Source organism: Oncorhynchus keta, chromosome 30, assembly GCF_023373465.1.
Source record: "Oncorhynchus keta strain PuntledgeMale-10-30-2019 chromosome 30, Oket_V2, whole genome shotgun sequence".
In the NCBI taxonomy this organism is placed as follows: domain Eukaryota; kingdom Metazoa; phylum Chordata; class Actinopteri; order Salmoniformes; family Salmonidae; genus Oncorhynchus; species Oncorhynchus keta.
Genome location: NC_068450.1, coordinates 10,429,633 through 10,450,218, shown reverse-complemented (window position 1 = coordinate 10,450,218; position 20,586 = coordinate 10,429,633). Strand labels below are relative to the sequence as shown.

General features: G+C 41.6%; 2 protein-coding genes across 4 annotated transcripts in view; one reads left to right on the top strand and one right to left on the bottom strand.

Moving 5' to 3' along the window:
- The first annotated feature begins 4,171 nt into the window (after positions 1–4,171).
- On the top strand, positions 4,172–11,776 carry mtnr1al (melatonin receptor type 1A like). The gene is made up of 2 exons (XM_035766712.2): positions 4,172–4,417; positions 8,072–11,776. Exons 1-2 carry the CDS (start codon positions 4,186–4,188, stop codon positions 8,872–8,874), a joined length of 1,035 nt encoding a protein of 344 aa, XP_035622605.1. The 5' UTR covers positions 4,172–4,185; the 3' UTR covers positions 8,875–11,776.
- Positions 11,777–16,029: 4,253 nt separating this feature from the next.
- Positions 16,030–20,586, bottom strand: part of LOC118373104 (proton-coupled amino acid transporter 1-like) — a 73,621-nt gene continuing 69,064 nt past the window's right edge. For all 3 annotated transcript variants that reach the window (XM_052487542.1, XM_052487540.1, XM_052487541.1), the window contains exon 12: positions 16,030–16,553. In XM_052487542.1, coding sequence (XP_052343502.1) covers positions 16,279–16,553 — 275 coding nt within the window. In that variant the 3' untranslated portion in view covers positions 16,030–16,278. The remainder of the gene's footprint in view (positions 16,554–20,586) is intronic.

Here is a 20,586-nt window from a genome sequence, read left to right as displayed (position 1 = left end):
AGCCTGAAAACTGTTGACATCTAGGAACTGCAATCTGGGAGGATTTCCTTTGATTTTCCCATAGACAGCAATTTCAATGGGTGGTGACCTCAACAAAACGGATGGATTCTCCTCGGGTTCTTGCCTGCCATATCAGTTCTGTTATACTCACAGACATTATTTTAACAGTTTTAGAAACTTCAGAGTGGTTTCTATCCAATATTGTCAATTATATGCATATCAAAGCTTCTGGGCCTGAGTAACAGGCAGTTTACTTTGGGCAACTTAGTCATCCGAACTTCAGAATACTGCCCCCGATTCCTGAGAAGATAAAGAAAGGTCGCTGTACCAAGATTCAAAGGTCAGATTAGGAAGGAAGAGGTGGTGTTTGCTCGATTGCGCTTAGGACATTGTACATTGAACTCGTCATTACATCTGGTTGGCAAGCATGTTTGCGTCTGGAGGAGGGCTCTTTTTTATTTTCTCAGAAGTATTGAGTTAGGTAGTAGGATTTCGACATGTTGTAAACAGTGATTGACCACACTCCAGCACAGTAGGTGGCGCCATGCACCTTTAATGTTGGTTTACGGACCGCCATTATATCATAGAAGAAGAAGACGGACGTTATGACCAAAATTATCCTATTTACACGTAGTACATTTTGACATTAGAATAAAGGTTTTTGACTCCCTTCGATGCCACACAGGCTGTTTTCCAAATGAGAAGTTGTTTTGTAAGGGGCAGTTACTCTTTAAGCAAGTAAGGAGTTTTTGTATGACGGCCAACAAGTGTCAAATTTAGCAAAGATGAAAGTGAATTGCTTTTTTGCTACATGAGCTTTGTTTGAATGAATATAAGTTTTGTAATGCTTGGGTTGTTGCTAGGAGTGTACTGATATAAGTGTGATGCGCATGTGACATCCTGGCAACTTTGAGAAAAAACACTTTATATCGGAGTTGTACCTGTTGGAATACGAGATGGTCTGTGTATATTCATGAGGCTAGCATAACATCTCACTCTCCATTGAGTACAGATGGTTGATGTCAACGCCCCTCATCGAATATTCAAAAAAGTATTCAAATAACAAGATAAGTATCCACCAATCCAAAGAGAGGAAGAGGTGGGAACTTGACAGCTCGCCGTTCCTCTCTGTGGACAACGAATCTCATTGTTAGGGCAGAGACACAAGCATCTCATCACTATATCCAGTATCTCTGGTAGAGCAGCGTTTCCCGAACTTGGTCCTTTACTTTAGATATTTGAGTATATTTTAAACCAAAGACTTTTACTCAAGGTATGACAGTTGGGTACTTTTTCATGTTCTATTAATTACTTTTACTCAGGATATGACAGTTGGGTACTTTTTCATGTTCTATGAATTACTTTTACTCAGGGTATGACAGTTGGGTACTTTTTCCACCATTGGATGTATAAATGTAATATAAAATGATCTGGGCACTCAGTTCTTCTCTCCTTGTTCTGTGCTGGTTCCAAAGTGCCCTATATAGGAGTCATCCTGGTCTAAAGTAGTGCTGTATATAGGAGTCATCCTGGTCTAAAGTTGTGCCCTATATAGGAGTCATCCTGGTCTAAAGTAGTGCCCTATATAGGAGTCATCCTGGTCTAAAGTAGTGCCCTATATAGGAGTCATCCTGGTCTAAAGTAGTGCCCTATATAGGAGTCATCCTGGTCTAAAGTAGTGCCCTATATAGGAGTCATCCTGGTCTAAAGTAGTGCCCTATATAGGAGTCATCCTGGTCTAAAGTAGTGCCCTATATAGGAGTCATCCTGGTCTAAAGTTGTGCCCTATATAGGAGTCATCCTGGTCTAAAGTAGTGCCCTATATAGGAGTCATCCTGGTCTAAAGTAGTGCCCTATATAGGAGTCATCCTGGTCTAAAGTAGTGCCCTATATAGGAATCATCCTGGTCTAAAGTTGTGCCCTATATAGGAGTCATCCTGGTCTAAAGTAGTGCCCTATATAGGAGTCATCCTGGTCTAAAGTAGTGCTCTATATAGGAGTCATCCTGGTCTAAAGTAGTGCTCTATATAGGAGTCAACCTAGTCTAAAGTAGTGCTCTATATAGGAGTCATCCTGGTCTAAAGTAGTGCCCTATATAGGAGTCATCCTGGTCTAAAGTAGTGCTCTATATAGGAGTCATCCTGGTCTAAAGTTGTGCCCTATATAGGAGTCATCCTGGTCTAAAGTAGTGCCCTATATAGGAGTCATCCTGGTCTAAAGTAGTGCCCTATGTAGGAGTCATCCTGGTCTAAAGTAGTGCTCTATGTAGGAGTCATCCTGGTCTAAAGTTGTGCCCTATATAGGAGTCATCCTGGTCTAAAGTAGTGCCCTATATAGGAGTCATCCTGGTCTAAAGTAGTGCCCTATATAGGAGTCATCCTGGTCTAAAGTAGTGCCCTATATAGGAGTCATCCTGGTCTAAAGTTGTGCCCTATATAGGAGTCATCCTGGTCTAAAGTAGTGCTCTATGTAGGAGTCATCCTGGTCTAAAGTTGTGCCCTATATAGGAGTCATCCTGGTCTAAAGTAGTGCCCTATATAGGAGTCATCCTGGTCTAAAGTAGTGCCCTATATAGGAGTCATCCTGGTCTAAAGTAGTGCCCTATATAGGAGTCATCCTGGTCTAAAGTAGTGCTCTATGTAGGAGTCATCCTGGTCTAAAGTAGTGCTCTATGTAGGGAATAGAATGTGAAAAGACATGGACATTCTGGAATTCCGCTACTTGCTACCTCTTTTACATTGACTGACCCCATGCATTTAAAATCATTTGGATGGTGTACAGTATTTTAAGAAACATGATTGCAGTAGATCTTCAAGTCATCGATAATAGATCGAGGATAATAAGTTAGATGGAAATCCGGGTGAACCATCCATGATCTGCATGTCTGATAGGAGTGTGTTGATAATCAGAGTTAGTTAGTCAACCGAATAGAACCGATGACTTGTAGCTACTGCAAACACTGCATCTTTAAGGGGTTATAGGCAAGCTAACGGAGTCACTCAAACCAATTACACCAAAGTACAGTTACGTTGACTTGTAGCTACTGCAAACACTGCATCTTTAAGGGGATTTATAGGCAAGCTAACGGAGTCACTCAAACCAATTACACCAAAGCCATGCGGAGACTGGAAGAGAGGAGTACAGTTACGTTCATGCAAAATCAAAATCCGAATTAATTTACTTTATCTAAACCAGTGTTGCGTACTAAATAATATGTGCAGCCCTTAAAGTCATTAAAATGTAATAACAAAGGTTTTTAGTGTCTACAATGATGACTCATAAGTAGCCTATTGGACGTAATGCATGTATGAAGTCTATTATCCAGCCAGATGTATCTGGAAAGGTACCATAATATAATCTCTGAAAATACTCACTTTATTGACATTAAAATGTTATTAGACTGCAGCTTTTAAGTCTGTCATTAATAGGTTTTGAGCACACATAGTTGTTGGGTTTTTCTTTTTTGATCGCGGGAGGGGTGCTATGGCAGGGGACTAGCCTTCATTTGCACCGTGGACGTGTCGTGTGCTGAGGAGAGCCCAACATCAGCAGCATCATCATCTGAAAACGAAGGCGAGGAAAGCAGAGACTTTCTCGCGCACAGGAGTGACAGGAGAAAAGACAACACCGACGCTAAAGCGGAGATACGGAACGGAACTATTGCGCCCCACCGGATTGATAGGGAGAAAGTGGGGATACAAACCGCTCGAGGTGGGAAGGGTGTGGGAAAGTTCGCTGTGCGCGCAGCAGCAAGATCATTTTATGAATGAAGGATTAAAGACTCCAGATTAATGAAGAGGTTTATGAATATTTTGTAGAGATGGTAGAGATTTTGTAACTGGTCCTGTCACACAATTTTGCCAGTGTGAGATAATTAAATTACCTCTGCATGCATTGACTATTTGCCTAACCATGAATAAACTGTTGTTCCGAGTTTAATAATAATAATAATTTGCTAAAATATCATTTTTTTTTGTGCTAATAATTTCTTCTCATTATAAAATATCATGATGCATTACAATTAAATCTGCTATGATTCCATTTCAAATCAAAGTAGAAGAAGACAACATTCTTCTTTAAGAAGATTAGTTATCGGAAAAATAACAAATGACTTTCGTGCATTCACTGACTGGAAAGTCATACAACTTAAACTCAATGCAAGTCGTCATTGAACGGACAAGGACCATGCAGGACATACTGTCCCTGACGTTAAAGGATGAAGTGAGGATGGTTGAAGATACTGTGGCCCCTAGAAACTCTTCTTCACAAGGGGGTGGCAGGGACACAGAGGGGCATCCTTACCCGTTGGTGGTCACTCTACTGGCAACAGTCCTGATCCTAACTATTGTGGTAGACATTCTGGGGAACCTGTTGGTCATCTTGTCTGTCTTCAGGAACAGGAAGCTCAGGAAAGCAGGTAATAACCTATTGCAAGTAGCCACCCAGTCTGTTATTTTATGTGTTGTTAGTCGTACTATTTTACTGAGGTAACTGTGTTGTTAGTAGTACTGCAGTACTGGGGTATGTGTTGTTAGTCGTACTGCAGTACTGTGGTATGTGTTGTTAGTAGTACTACAGTACTGGGGTATGTGTGGTGTTAGTAGTACTGCAGTACTGGGGTATTTCTTGTTAGTAGTACTGCAGTACTGGGGTATCTGTGTTGTTGTTAGTAGTACTATTTTACTGAGGTATCTGTGTTGTTAGTAGTACTACAGTACTGGGGTATCTGTGGTGTTAGTAGTACTGCAGTACTGGGGTATGTGTTGTTAGTAGTACTGCGGCACTGGGGTATGTGTTGTTAGTAGTACTACAGTACTGAGTTATATGTGTCGTTGGACAATTACATTTACAATTGTGATATTATGTCATGCCTTCAGAAGTGCTCATCTCCTTTTCTGATCAATTTGGCCTCAACCCAGTTGTCTCATTCCAATTCACAACAGAAGCTTCCCATGTAACGTCTTCCAGTTATATTTCATCATTTCATTTCATAGCATCATGTCCCACAGAGAGGACTGTAAACTGAAGACAAATACAGTACGTTCATATAAATAGAAGAATAGTTTATTAAATGTATATGGATACAGTATCCAGTGATTCAGTCAGGGGTGTTCATATGTAACAGTATAACTTTCGACCGTCCCCTCGCCCATACCCGGGCTCGACCCAGGGACCCTCTGCAAACATCAACAACAAGTCACCCACGAAGCAATCGTTACCCATCGCTCCACAAAAGCCGCGGCCCTTGCAGAGCAAGGGGAACCACTACTTCAAGGTCTCGAAGCGTGTGACGTCACCGATTGAAACGCTATTAGCGCGCACCACCGCTAACTAGCTAGCCGTGTCACATCCATTACACACATCCTTTCTTCAACTGATTTGAAAAGCAGAGAGTATTTTGTTCTGGTTTCGGCCACAAATTGTCAGACAGGAACACTGTTGTCAATACGTTTCGACCCCTTTCACCAGTGCAGTTACTGCAGGCATAGAGGACATCCTGGTTGTGCTACTCCGTAACTGTGCCAGATCATCAGCTGCAGGTCACCCATCACGACGTGTCACGATGTGTCACAATTTAATTTACTTCCTGAAGTGAGCGATCCCTAATGACTACTGATTTTTTTAACCTTTATTTAACTAGGCAAGTGAGTGAAGAACAAATTCTTATTTACAATGATGTCCTACACCGGCCAAAACCCGGACGACACTGGGCCAATTGTGCTCCGCCCTATGGGACTCCCGATCACGGCCCGGTTGTGATACAGCCTGGATTCGAACCAGAGTGTCTGTAGTGTCGCAACTAGCACTGAGATGCAGCGCCTTAGACCGCTGTTTAACTGTACAGCACATCTGTGAATGAATGCATCAATGAGATGAGTTGGCTATTCAGTGTGAACTATGGCGAGGCAGAGATATGATGATCCATCACTTCTGTAAAAATCCTGCTCTTTCTTGCACCGGGGGACATGAATCCACCTACCAAGCTAAACATCTATGTAGCCCTCAGCTGCTCTGAGTACACCGTATATGTCCACGTTGGGGGTTAATTAACTCAGTTTTCAATTCAGGGTATAGGATTTAAAAATTCAAGCTCCTATGTAGGTATCACCTCAATGGAAGTCCTGTTTTCTGCAAGCACATCTCACGGCTCTAGAGAGACTATTTAAATTATCGAGACAATAAGGCTGCGTTCATACAGGCTGTTCTTTAGCCACTAATTGGTCTTTTGACCAATCAGATCTTTCGAGAATAAAAAAAATCTGAATTGGGCTGCCTGTGTAAACATAGCCTAAGATACAAACTGCCTAGACACACTATGAATTGACAAGTTGTAGTGGAGAGGGAGGCTATTTCAGGGAGTTCTACCCCCTTGTTTGATAACCTTATTAAATACACCTCACTCTTTCCTCCTCTCCCTCCCCTCTCCTTATCCTCATCTTCCTCCCCTCTCCTTATCCTCCTCCCCTCTCCTTATCCTCATCCCCTCTCCTTATCCTCCTCATCTACTTTCCTGCTTGGCCTTGTCACAGGTAATTACTTGATTATTAGTAAAGTAAAGACAATCGTGCATCGTCTCTCGGGGTAGATTCACTGGCAGCCTTCGCACACACACACACACACACACACACACACACACACACACACACACACACAGAGAGAGAGAGAGAGATGAGAAAGAGAGAGAGAGGTGAAAGAGAGAGAGAGGAGAAAGAGAGAAAGAGGAGAAAGAGAGAGAGGTGAAAGAGAGAAAGAGGAGAAAGAGAGAGAGGTGAAAGAGAGAGGAGAAAGAGAGAGAGGAGAAAGAGAGAGAGAGGAGAAAGAAAGAGAGAGAGGAGAAAGAAAGAGAGAGAGGTGAATTAGAGAGAGAGGAGAAAGAGAGAGAGAGAGGAGAAAGAGAGAGAGAGGAGAAAGAGAGAGAGGTGAATGAGACAGAGAGGAGAAAGAGAGAGAGGTGAAAGAGAGAGGAGAAAGAGAGAGAGGAGAAAGAGAGAGAGATGAGAAAGAGAGAGAGAGGAGAAAGAAAGAGAGAGAGAGGAGAAAGAAAGAGAGAGAGATGAATTAGAGAGAGAGAGAGAGAGAGGAGAAAGAGAGAGAGGTGAATGAGACAGAGAGGAGAAAGAGAGAGAGAGAGGAGAAAGAGAGAGAGGTGAATGAGACAGAGAGGAGAAAGAGAGAGAGAGGAGAAATAGTGAATGTGTGGATTTGTATGAATACCAACCCCATCTATCAGGACAGTGATATTACTATCTGACTGGAAGCAATGATTCAACTCATTAGACTCCGGTTCAAGTCAGATCGTGTGTCTGACTCCAGGGGCTATTCAACTCATTAGACTCCGGTTCAAGTCAGATCGTGTGTCTGACTCCAGGGGCTATTCAACTCGCATATAAATGTCATGTTTATGTTTTATGTTATTGCACACGTGGATGGGATGCTGTAAATTAAATCAATGAATGAAATAATCTAGCATGCAAGCACTAGCTGATGCTGAAATCCTGGGGGTCTTCATTAACCATTTACAATTATTATCATGTAGTTTTAACACACAAGTCATAATGAGAATTAACAAGGATCCTCAAATCCCCTGGTCTTTCCCTATGTACTGTACATACTAATAGGAGTTTTATGAGGGTTTGGCAAGACAGGAATGATAACAGGGTTTTAAGGATATACCCTTAGAAAAATGAACTATAGTTAATTTGGAGCAACCAGTACATATTAGATAGGGTCAGATTATTTACCAATAATTATTTGATTTATTACGTTTTGGTGATATTGAATGGTTTTACAAAGAGGATGGGAGACCTTGAACTTCTGCTAATGAACGGTCACAGAACAGAACAAAACAGACTATTTAATCTGAGGTATCCTCTGCCCCATCGGAAATGCCTGTGTGTGGTGAGTTTGGCTCTGACAGACCTTGTCGGTGGAAATGTATCAATATTTTATTGTTTTTATTCTGTTTTTTAGATTATAAATGAATATATTTACAAATAAAAAATGGCAGCCCTTGAAAACTGTCCTAACACTCTGAAGATCCATCCAATCTTATGCACTCTCTGCCCCATAGGAAATGCCTTTGTGGTGAGTTTGGCTCTGGCAGACCTGGTGGTGGCGATCTACCCTTACCCTCTGGTTCTGACAGCCATCTTTCACAACGGCTGGATCGCCGGGTACATCCACTGCCAGATCAGCGGCTTCCTGATGGGCCTGAGCGTCATCGGCTCCATCTTCAACATCACCGGCATCGCCATCAACCGCTACTGCTACATATGTCACAACCTGAAGTACGACAAGCTCTTCTCCAACCAGAACACCGTGTGTTACGTCATCCTGGTGTGGGCGCTGACTGTGTTGGCCATCGTGCCCAACTGGTTTATGGAGTCTCTGCAGTACGACCCGAGGGTCTACTCGTGTACCTTCGCCCAGTCGGTGAGTTCCTTGTACACCATCACCGTGGTCGTGGTTCACTTCATCCTCCCCATCAGTATCGTCACGTACTGCTACCTGAGGATCTGGATCCTGGTCTTACAGGTGAGGAGACGGGTGAAACCGGACACGAGGCCCAAGATCAAACCACACGACTTCCGTATCTTCCTGACTATGTTTGTGGTGTTTGTGTTGTTCGCTGTCTGCTGGGCTCCTCTGAACTTCATTGGGCTGGCGGTGGCTATCAACCCCAGACTGGGAGTGAATATCCCTGAGTGGCTCTTCACAGCCAGCTACTTCATGGCCTATTTCAACAGCTGCCTCAACGCAGTCATCTACGGAGTGCTCAACCATAACTTCAGGAAGGAGTACAAAAGGATAGTTCTAATCATTTTCAAGTTCCACTGCAGAGGGTTCGCTAGGGCTTCGGAACTGCACTGCTGAGGGTTCCGTAGGGTTCTGGAACAGCACGGCTGAGGGTTCCGTAGGGTTCTGGAACAGCACTGTTGAGGGTTCTGTAGGGTTCCGGAACAGCACTGCTGAGGGTTCTGGAGGGTTCCATAGGATTCTGGAACAGCACGGTTGAGAGTTCCATTGGGTTCTGTGACAGGAAAGACTGAGACTAAAACACTGTGCCAGGATGGGGGATGAGTCAAATGATGATGTCTTGGTCAAAGTCAGAGCTGTTGGCAATGTCACAATCATCTGTCAGCAAGCTTTGAGTTACAAATTCTGAAACTTTGGGTTTGATCTCACACCTTTTCCATGGGTTGTCCATCTTGCATTTTCCCTGGAAGCGTTTTAGTATGGATCTGAGTGTAATGAAAAGTTGAATGCCAATCTGTTGAAGTACATTGTTTGGTCATGATGTAAAATCAACATCGTTACACATGTTACCATTTCTTTTACTGCACAACTCAATTCAAATACATATTCATAAGCAATTGACTGCACTTCCATTAAATACCCAATCCTACCTATCCCTTTAAACAATGTCCAATTCAAACTCCACACATTTGCTTAATCGAAACAAAGAATGAGGAACGGAAAACAATAATTAATTCATTTAAAAAAATGTATACCGGTAGATACAGTTGAAGTCGGAAGTTTATATACACTTAGGTTGAAGTCATTCAAACTCGTTTTTCAACCACTCCACAAATTTCTTGTTAACAAACTATAGTTTTGGCAAGTCGGTTAGGACATCTACTTTGTGCATGACACAAGTAATTTGTCCAACAATTGTTTACACACAGATTATTTCACTTATATTTCACTGTATCATAATTCCAGTGGGTCAGAAGTTTACATACACTAATTTGACTGTGCCTTTAAACAGCTTGGAAAATTTCAGAAAATTATGTCATGGCTTTAGGAGCTTCTGATAGGCTAATTGACATCATTTGAGTCAATTGGAGGTGTACCTGTGGATGTATTTCAAGGCCTACCTTCAAACTCAGTGCTTCTTTGCTTGACATCATGGGAAAATCAAAAGAAATAAGCCTATACCTCAGGAAATAAATTGTTATCCTCCACAAGTCTGGTTCATCTTTGGGAGCAATTTCCAAACACCTGAAGGTACCACGTTCATCTGTACAAACAATAGTTCACAAGTATAAACACACTGGGACCACGCAGCCATCATACCACTCAGGAAGGAGACGCATTCTGTCTCCTAGAGATGAATGTACTTTGGCGTGAAAAGTGCAAATCAATCCCAGAACAACAGCAAAGGATCATGTAAAGATACTGGAGGAAACAGGTACAAAAGTATCTATATCCACAGTAAAACAAGTCTTATATGGACTTAGCCTGAAAGGCCGCTCAGCAAGGAAGAAGCCACTGCTCCAAAACCGCCATAAAAAAGCCAGACTACGGTTTGCAACTGCACATGGGGACAAAGATCATAGTTTTTGGAGAAATGTCCTCCGGTCTGATGAAACAAAAACATAACTTTTTTGCCATAATGAACATCGTTATGCTTGGAGGAAAAAGGGTGATGCTTGCAAGCCGAAGAATACCATCCCAACCGTGAAGTACGGGGGTGGCAGCATCATGTTGTGGGGGTACTTTGCTGCAGGAGGGACTGGTGCACTTCACAAAATAGATGGCGTCATGAGGAAGGAAAATTATGTGGATATATTGAAGCAACATCTCAAGACCTCAGTCAGGAAGTTAAAGCTTGGTCGCAAATGGCCCCAAGCATATTTATATTTATTGCCTTAACTCCCTTATCTTACCTCATTTGCACTCAAACTTTTTTTTGTTTTCTTTTGTTCTATTGTATTATTGACTGTATGTTTGGTTTATTCCATGTGTAACTCTGCGTTGATGTATGTGTCGAATTGCTATGCTTTATCTTGGCCAGGTCGCAGTTGCAAATGAGAACATGTTCTCAACTAGCCTACCTGGTTAAATAAAGGTGAAATATATATTTTTTTAAATACATCCCAAGTTCTAGCTAAATGGCTTAAGGACAACAAAGTCAATGTATTGGAGTGGCCATCACAAAGCCCTGACCTCAATCCCATAGAATATTTGAGGGCAGAACTGAAAAAGCATGTGTGAGCAAGGAGGCCTTACAAACCTGACTCAGTTACATCACTTCTGTCAGGAGCAATGGGCCAGATTTCACCCAACTTATTGTGGGAAGCTTGTGGAAGGCTACCCGGAACATTTGATCCAAGTTAAACAATGTAAAGGCAATACTACCAAATACTAATTGAGTGTATGTACACTTCTGACCCACTGGGAATGTGATGAAAGAAATTAAAGCTGAAATAAATAATTTTCTGTACTATTATTCTGACATTTCACATTCTTAAAATAAAGTGGTGATCCTAACTGACCTAAAACATGGACTTTTTTACTAGGATTAAATGTCAATAATTGTGAAAACTGAGTTTAAATGTATTTGGCTAAGGTGTATGTAAACTTCCAACTTCAACTGTATTTGATGCGTCACAATACTTCATTATAAGGTCCAATGAGACTGGTAACGTGGGATGGGAATATCGATTGGCCAATTAGCTGCAACTACCCAATCCTAGGTCCAACACAAATGTGTTTTACTTGTTTAATTCAAATGATAAAATATAAGGACACAATTAAGGAAATGTTTAGTTTTTTCATAGTTATTAAAAATAGCCAATGAAGAAATGTGTAAGGATCGATGCTGGAGACGAGAAGCAGGTACAGGGAGTGGACATTTAATGAAACAACGGACATGAAACAGAACAGGATCAGCGTCTGGACAGGAGTAGAAATAACGACATCAATGCCGACACAGGGAACACATTTAGGAGCAGACAGAAATAGAGGGGGTAATCAACAAAGTAATGGAGTCCGGGTGATAATGGTTATTTATAATGGATATTTGACTCTGTCCATTAAACGAACGGTAAGGTGCACATGTTAGAACGGTGTTTTCCCAACACATTGCATTTTGAAACATTCTCGCTCAGGCCTACCGCCGTGTGTACATTGCTGCGCCGAAATAATACTTGATCAACATTTTAAGCTAAACTTTCTGATTTGTTCCATCAGTTTTATTAATTAATAGAGCGTATACCTCCACTACACTACTTTGATACGCATTGTGGGGATTAAGAAGTGAGTATACGAAATTATTTAATGTTTACGTCTATTGTTTACGTATCAGGCATACATATTTGTTTACATATAATTTTTTTGTGACGTTTCACGTGTATATGTGAGTTATTTGAATGTCCTGGGTAGCTTGGTGAAAAATATGATTATGAGAATGTCCCATTTTTTTGTCATGCTTTTTTTTCGCAAATGATCATAAAAATCATAAAGATGATGGAGAATGGTATTTATGACTTTAATAAGTTTGATGAGAACATTTTGTGTCTAAGATAATACAAAACAGTTGTAAATAAAGATGTCTTGTGGATGTGCTGTTGTTTTTCTTCTCTAGCTTTATATATGCACTCGGAAAGTATTCAGACCTCTTGACTTTTTCCACATGTTGTTACATCACAGCCTTATTCTAAAATGTATATATTTTTTTCTCATCAATCTACACACAATACCCCATAATGACATCACAATACCCCATAGTGACATCACAATACCCCATAATAACAAAGAGAAAACAGGTCTGGGGAAGGTTCCCAAAAATGTTCTGCAGCATTGAAGGTCCCAAAGAACAAAGTTGCCTCCGTCATTCTTAAATGATAGAAGTTTGAACCACCAAGACACTTCCAAGAGCTGCCCAGCCAAACTGATCAATCGGGAGAAGAGCCTCGGTCAGGGAGATGACCAAGAACCCGATGGTCACTCTAACAGAGTTCCTCTGTGGAGATGGGAGAACCTTCCAGAAGGTCAACCATCTCTGCAGCAATCCACCAATCAGGTCTTTATGGTAGAGTGGCCAGACAGAAGCCACTCCTCAGTAAAAGGCACATGCAAAAGGCACCTAAAGACTCTCAGACCAAGAGAAACCAGATTCTCTGGTCTGATGAAACTAAAATTGCACTCTTTGGCCTGATTGCCAAGCATCACGTCTGGGGGAAACCTGGCATCATCCCTACAGTGAAGCATGCTTTTGGAAGCATCATGCTGTGGGGATGTTTTTTAGCGGCAGAGACTGGGAGAATAATCAGGGTCAAGGGAAAGATGAACAGAGCAAAGTACAGAGAGATCCTTGTTGAGAACCTGATCCAGAGTGCTCAGGACCTCAGACTGGGGAGAAGGTTTTACCTTCCAACAGGACAATGACCGTAAGCACATGGCCAAGACAACACAGGAGTGACTTCGGGAAAGGTCTCTGAATGTCCTTGAGTGACCCAGCCAGAGCTCGGACTTGAACCCGATCTAACATGTCTGGAGAGACCTGAAAATATCTGTACAGCGAAGCTCCCCATCCAACCTGACAGAGCTTGAGAGGATCTGCAGAGAAGAATGGGAGGAACTCCCCAAACACAGGTGTGCCAAGCCTGTAACGTCATACCCAAGAAGACTTGAGGCTATAATCGCTGCCAAAGGTGCATTAACAAAGTACTAAGTAAAGGGTCTGAATACTTTTGTAAAAGTGATATTTTCATTTTATAGATTTTTTTTTAAAACACTTTTTTTGCTGTGTTATTATGGGGTATTGTGTGTATATTGATGAGGGGGAAAAAAACAATTTAATCAATTTTAGAATAAGGCTGTAACGTAATTTTTTAGGGAAAAAGTCAAGGGGTCTGAATACCTTCCGAAGGCACTGTATGTTGTTCATCGAACTGATGGACAACCTGATATATACAAATGGGCGTGTTCGAGAGAATCGAATCTGATGCATTGTGGGTAAATGGTGACTGACGCACTGATCTACAAATAATAGGCTGTGTTCGACTTGCCTGGTTAAATAAAGGTAAAATAAATAACAGGATTATTCAACATTAGTCACTCCGAAAGCCCTCTCTCTATGTCACTTATCAGTTCAGTCAAAACAGGATTATTAAACTTCAAGCATACTTACAGAAGACCCAACAACTTAAGTGGAGAGCATTTTAGACATGGAGGAAACATGCACATATTTACTATATACACACACTACAGGAGTCTCTATTTTGCTGTAATGACATTCAGTGACTCAAAGGAACAACATTGCACTGGCTTTAACATACATACATACGTGTGAAAACCCCACAAGACAAGCTGTAATGATAGTTGATGATATTCAGAATATGCAAATATTTATTTCCATTAAAGACATGCTCCGGTACTTCTGGCGAATAGTAAGTATCTTTGGGCTGGATGTGTTCATGCAGACATCATCTATGAGGAGAATCACTGTTTCACCTAAATTAGCCATAAAATCCTTAGCTTGATGGCAACTTTTCTAGAAGCTGTGCAGTGCCATTTTCGCTATATTTATCCCCACGTGCGCCAGCCCCCCTAGCAATTTCAATTTCAGGGCCCATTCAGTCCAACCCACTCTAAACTGGGCCCATTCAGTCCAACCCACTATAAAGTGGGCCCATTCAGTCCAACCCACTCTAAACTGGGCCCATTCAGTCCAACCCACTCTAAACTAGGCCCATTCAGTCTAAAAACTCAAGAAAACAGTTGGCACAACAGAGACAAGTGATAAAATAAATGCTGCCTAAATGATGAATAAATCCAATGCCCAACTTGAGACAAATGTAATAAATGAAAGCACCAACATAAATGACCTCAACTGAGAAATAACACAAGGTATTTAGCTCCACAATATTCACATTATTTTGTCATATTTCTTTACAGTCCCTTAAGTTAATCAGTATTACAGTAGGTGATCTGGACAGCTTGACTTGAAACATGTAAATGAGGCTTTTCCTTTTAAAAACAAAATATTTCCATTAAACTATTACATCTTTTTGTCTCTCAATTTGTAGTCAGGAAACTGTATTCAATTTGTAGTCAGGAAACTGTATTCAATTTGTAGTCAGGAAACTGTATTCAATTTGTAGTCAGGAAACTGTATTCAATGTCAATGTCATAGCTACATGTGCAGCAGTAATGATGATGGTGATTGTCAGACTACAGGTTGTAGTGTTCTGATAGTCATATTAAACACGGTCAGTCATTTACCATTCTATTGGAAATACTGTAGTTAAAACAAGGCCTATATAGAATTATGATATGAATCAAAATGGAACTTAACTGTTATTTAAATGCTATTTTATCACTTGGACAACTTCCAGGATGTATTTCAACAGAACGTCGAACAAGAATGAGTATTTCTATTATTACCTATTAGTATTTCTAGTATTACCTATTAGTATTTCTATTAGTACCTATTAGTATTTCTATTATTACCTATTAGTATTTCTATTATTACCTATTAGTATTTCTATTATTACCTATTAGTATTTCTATTATTACCTATTAGTATTTATTATTACCTATTAGTATTTCTATTATTACCTATTAGTATTTCTATTAGTACTTATTAGTATTTCTATTATTACCTATTAGTATTTCTATTAGTACCTTAGTATTTCTATTAGTACTTATTAGTATTTATATTATTACCTATTAGTATTTCTATTAGTACCTTAGTATTTCTATTAGTACCTATTAGTATTTCTATTAGTATTTATATTATTACCTATTAGTATTTATATTATTACCTATTAGTATTTATATTAGTACCTATTAGTATTTCTATTATTACCTTGTTTTAACAATAATAAATGTTACGAGAATGTGATTGCTCAATATTCAATGATTTGGTTAAATTATTCAACATAAAATAATAAAACATGTAAGATAGGTGCTCTTGCGGCATGGAAAAGTTAAAAAATATATATAAAAAAGTACATCATAAAAATAAGAATTTAAAAACATGGAAGCTCATAAGGCACAGAGAGAATGAAGCTCATGTCATAGGGCGGAAACCATTGGACGAGCGCCGTCCGGGTTTGGCCGGAGTAGGCCGCCATTGTAAATAAGAATTTGTTACTTAACTGACTTGCCTAGTTAAATAAAGGTTAAATAAAATAAAATGTGTTGGCTATACGGTTACTGTAACAATTAGTTGGTTTACACTTATATTCCATTAAATAATTGCTCCACAGCGACCAATAACCACAACAGTAAGCAGACTCACAATATCAATAAATGTTTAATCAATGGACAATAGAGCAAGTGAGGAAAACACATGTCTGAAGTCAGGGTGAAGACATCTTTTAACTGTGATTGTTTGACAGCAGTGGAGGCTGGTGTCACTAAATCGAAGGAAGGTACCATCCATACTAAAATGAGCCTGTCTTCAGATTTTATCCACCCGCCAGCCTTCACTGTTTGCCAGACCCAACCACTGTCAAGATATCCTCCTCTTCCTCACTAGATCTCTCACTGGACCTGGAAGAAGGTCACATCCAGATTGTCATGTCTGCCGTTGCGTTTGATGATCTCTGTGATGGATATATAGGTGCCGGTGATGAAGCCGAGGAAGCCGATGACAGAGATCAGGGTGTTCTTGACGATGACCCAGTGAGACAGACCTTCGTTGTGGTAGGTGAGGATCTGGAGGAGTGGCGGGAAGATGAGAGCCAGGAAACTGCTGCTGACGGACCCCACTAAGGAGATGACCAGGTCCAGCTGGGGGACCAATATGGCCAGGACACCTGGGGAGAAAGAGACAGAACCATTTCATCCTCTGGGGAGGGGGGGGACAGAACCATTACATCCTCTGGGGAGGGGGGCAGAACCATTACATCCTCTGGGGGGGCAGAACCATTACATCCTCTGGGGGCAGAACCATTACATCCTCTGGGGGGGGCAGAACCACATCTCTTGTTCTATACAGGTAGGGTGAGGGGTCAGGGGTCGAGGATGAGATGAGACACAAATGAACACACAGAGTCACCTCTTTCTCTTACCTGGGGAGGTAGGAAGGGGTGAGGGGGAATTAAATGAATGGCAGTAGCATAAAAAAAGTACATTGAAAAACAACAACGACCAAAGAAGCATAATTGTTATTGACTGTGTTTTTCATGTCTGTGGGGCTGGTTGGTGGCCTTTCAGTGCTAGGAGACAACTGGGGATCACCCATCTTCATCTGTTGCTAAGGAGATTGATGTGATGTGATGTGAAAAGGAACAGGGGTGGGGCAGCTGTGGCAGCCCAAATAAGTTGAGTTGCCGTGCCAATGCCACGCTGTTCCACTACCCAGCTCCTCACTGATCCACTCACAAACCAACCACCTAACGAGACGCTCGGAGAGAGAGCGAAACCAATCAGTTCCCTTAAAAGCCCGGTGAACACTTTCCTTATATTGAGTTACACCCCCTTGCCCTCAGAACAGCCTCAATTCCTCAGTGCATGGACTCTACAAGGAGTTGAAAGTGTTCCACAGGGATGCTGGCCCATGTTGACTCCAATGCTTCCCACAGTTGTGTTAAGTTGGCTGGATCCCATTGGGTGGTGGACCATTCTTGATACACACCGGAAACTGTTGAGCGTGAAAAACCCAGCAGCATTGCACATCTTGACACAAACCGGTGCACCTGGCACCTACTACCATACCCTGTTCAAAGGCACTTAAATATTTTGCGCATTCACTCTCTGAATGGCAGACGTTCACAATCCATGTCTCAGTTGTCTCAAGGCTTAATTATTTTTTTTTAACCAGTCTCCTCTCCTTAAATCTACACTGATTGAAATGGATTTAACAAGTGACATCAATAAGGGATCATAGCTTCACCTGGTCAGTCTGTCATGGAAAGAGCAGCTGTTCCTGATGTTTTATACACTCAGTATATTTTCAACATTACGAGGTTGGAATAATACTGTGCAATTGTGAAAATATAATAATGCCCTTTTAGTGTAAGAGCTGATTGAAAATAATGCCTGAAATTTCAGCCTGTTTTGGTGGGATGGAGTTTTGGCCTTCCATGGTGACATCACCAGGCGGTAAATTAATGAATAGAAAACAAGAAAGAGTTCCAAACCTCTCTTCCAATAACAGATCATTTTGCAAAGCTGTCATCAAGGCAAAGGGTGGCTACTTTGAAGAATCTAAAAGGGTGGCTACTTTGAAGAATCTAAAAGGGTGGCTACTTTGAAGAATCTAAAAGGGTGGCTACTTTGAAGAATCTAAAATCTAAAATATATTTTGATTTGTTTAACACTTTTTTGGTTACGACATGATTCCATATGTGATATTTCATAGTTTTGATGTCTAGACTATTATTATACAATGTAGAAAACAGTAACAATAAAGAAAAACCCTTGAATGAGTAGGTGTGTCCAAATATTTGACTGGTACTGTATGCATGTACAGGTTCTGTTGTGTGGAATATGTGACAAGGATAATATGACAAAACAGGGAGACAACCTTCACGTTCACTGTTGCAGCAGGTAGCCTCGTGGTTAGAGCGTTGGACTAGTAACCGAAAGGTCGCAAGATCGAATCCCTGAGCCGAAAAGGTAAAAATCTGTTGTTCTGCCCCTGAACAAGGCAGTTAACCCTCTTCGTGACTGTCTTGGTGTGTTTGGACCATGGTAGTTTGTTGGTAATGTGGACCCCAAGGAACTTTTAAAAAACTCTCAACCTGCTCCACTTCAGCCCCGTCAATGTTAAATGGGGGCCTGTTTGGCTCTTCTTCTTCCTGTCTTTTCCTGTAGGTCCACGATCAGCTTCTTTGTCTCGCTCACAATGAGGGAGAGATTGATGTGAGTCATGACCAGCCTTTCAAAGCCCTTCCTGGCTACCTACGTGAGTGCTACGGGGCGGTAATCATTTAGGCAGGTTACCTTCCCTTTCTTCGGCACAGGTCTTGCTCACATATGCTACGGAGAGCGTGATCACACAATCCTCTTGAACAGCTGGTGCTCTCATGCATGCTTCAGTGTTGCTTGCCTTGAAGCCAGTATAAAAAGGCATTTAGCTCATTTGGTAGGCTCGTGTCAGCTGGGGTTCCCTTTGTAGTTCCTAATAGTTTGCAAACCCTGCCACATCCTTACTCCTGTATTGACGTTCTGCCTGTTTGATGGTTCGTCTGAGGGCATTGCGGAATTTCTTATAAGCGTCTGGATTAGTGTTCCGCTCCTTGAAAGCGGCAACTCCAGCCTTTAGCTTGGTGCAGATGTTGCCTGTAATCCATGGCTTCTGGTTGGGATATATACGTACGGTCACTGTGGGACGACGCCATCGATGCATTTATTAATGAAGCCGGTGACTGATTCTTTAATATTAGACATCGCGCACCAGCTGTTAATGACAAATAGACACACATTCCAACCCCTTGTCTTACCAGACGTAGCTGTCCTGTCCTGCCGATGCACGGAAAACCTAGCCAGCTCTATAGTATTTGTGTCGTCGTTTAGCCACGACTCAGTGAAACAAGATATTTAAAAAATGTATTTCCTGTTGTTAGGTTAATCTCGAACGGAGATAATCTAGTTTATTCTCCAGTGATTGGCCAATAGAACAGATGGTGGAGGCGGGTTACCCACTCGCCGACAAATTCTCAAAAGGAACCCCTATTTCCGTCTTTTCTTCATGCGAATGATGGGGATTTGAGCTTGGTCTTGGGAAAGCAGTATATCCTTCGCATTGGACCGGCGCCATTACATTTAAATGATTTTCAATGTCCGTAGTTTATGCCTGCCCATACCATAATCCCACCATGGGGCACTCTGTTCACAACGTTGACACCAGCAAACCGCTCACCCACACCACGCCATACACATGGGTCTGCGGTTGTGAGGCCAGTTGGATGTACTGCCAAATTCTCTAAACAACGAAGACGGCTTATGGTAGAGAAATTAACATTAAATTCGCTGGCGACAGCTCTGGTGAACATTCCTGCAGTCAGCATGCCAATTACACAATCCCTCAAAACTTGAGACATATGTGGCAATGTGTTGTGTGACAAAACTGCATATTTTAGAGTGGCCTTTTATTATCCCCAGCACAAGGTGCACCTGTGTAATGCTCGTGCTTTTTAATCAGCTTCTTGATATGTTTCACCGGACAGGTGGATGGATTATCTTGGTAAAGGAGAAATTCTCACGTAAACACATTTGTGCCCAAAATTTGAGAGAAATACATTTTTGTGCGTTTGGCAAACTTCTCAGATCTTTTATTTCATCTCATGAAACATGGGACCAACACTTTACATGTTGTGTATATACACTGCTCAAAAAAATAAAAGGGAACACTTTGTAACAACACAATGTAACTCCAAGTCAATCACACTTCTGTGAAATCAAACTGTCCACTTAGGAAGCAACACAAACATTTCACATGCTGTTGTGCAAATGGAATAGACAACAGGTGGAAATTACAGGCAATTAGCAAGACACCCCCAATAAAGGAGTGGTTCTGCAGGTGGCGACCACAGACCACTTCTCAGTTCCTATGCTTCCTGGCTGATGTTTTGGTCACTTTTGAATGCTGGCGGTGCTTTCGCTCTAGTGGTAGCATGAGACGGAGTCCACAACCCACACAAGAGGCTCAGGTAGTGCAGCTCATCCAGGATGGCACATCAATGCGAGCTGTGGCAAGAAGGTTTGCTGTGTCTGTCAGCGTAGTGTCCAGAGCATGGAGGCGCTACCAGGAGACAAGCCAGTACATCAGGAGACGTGGAGGCCGTAGGAGGGCAACAACCCAGCAGCAGGACCGCTACCTCCGCCTTTGTGCAAGGAGGAGCA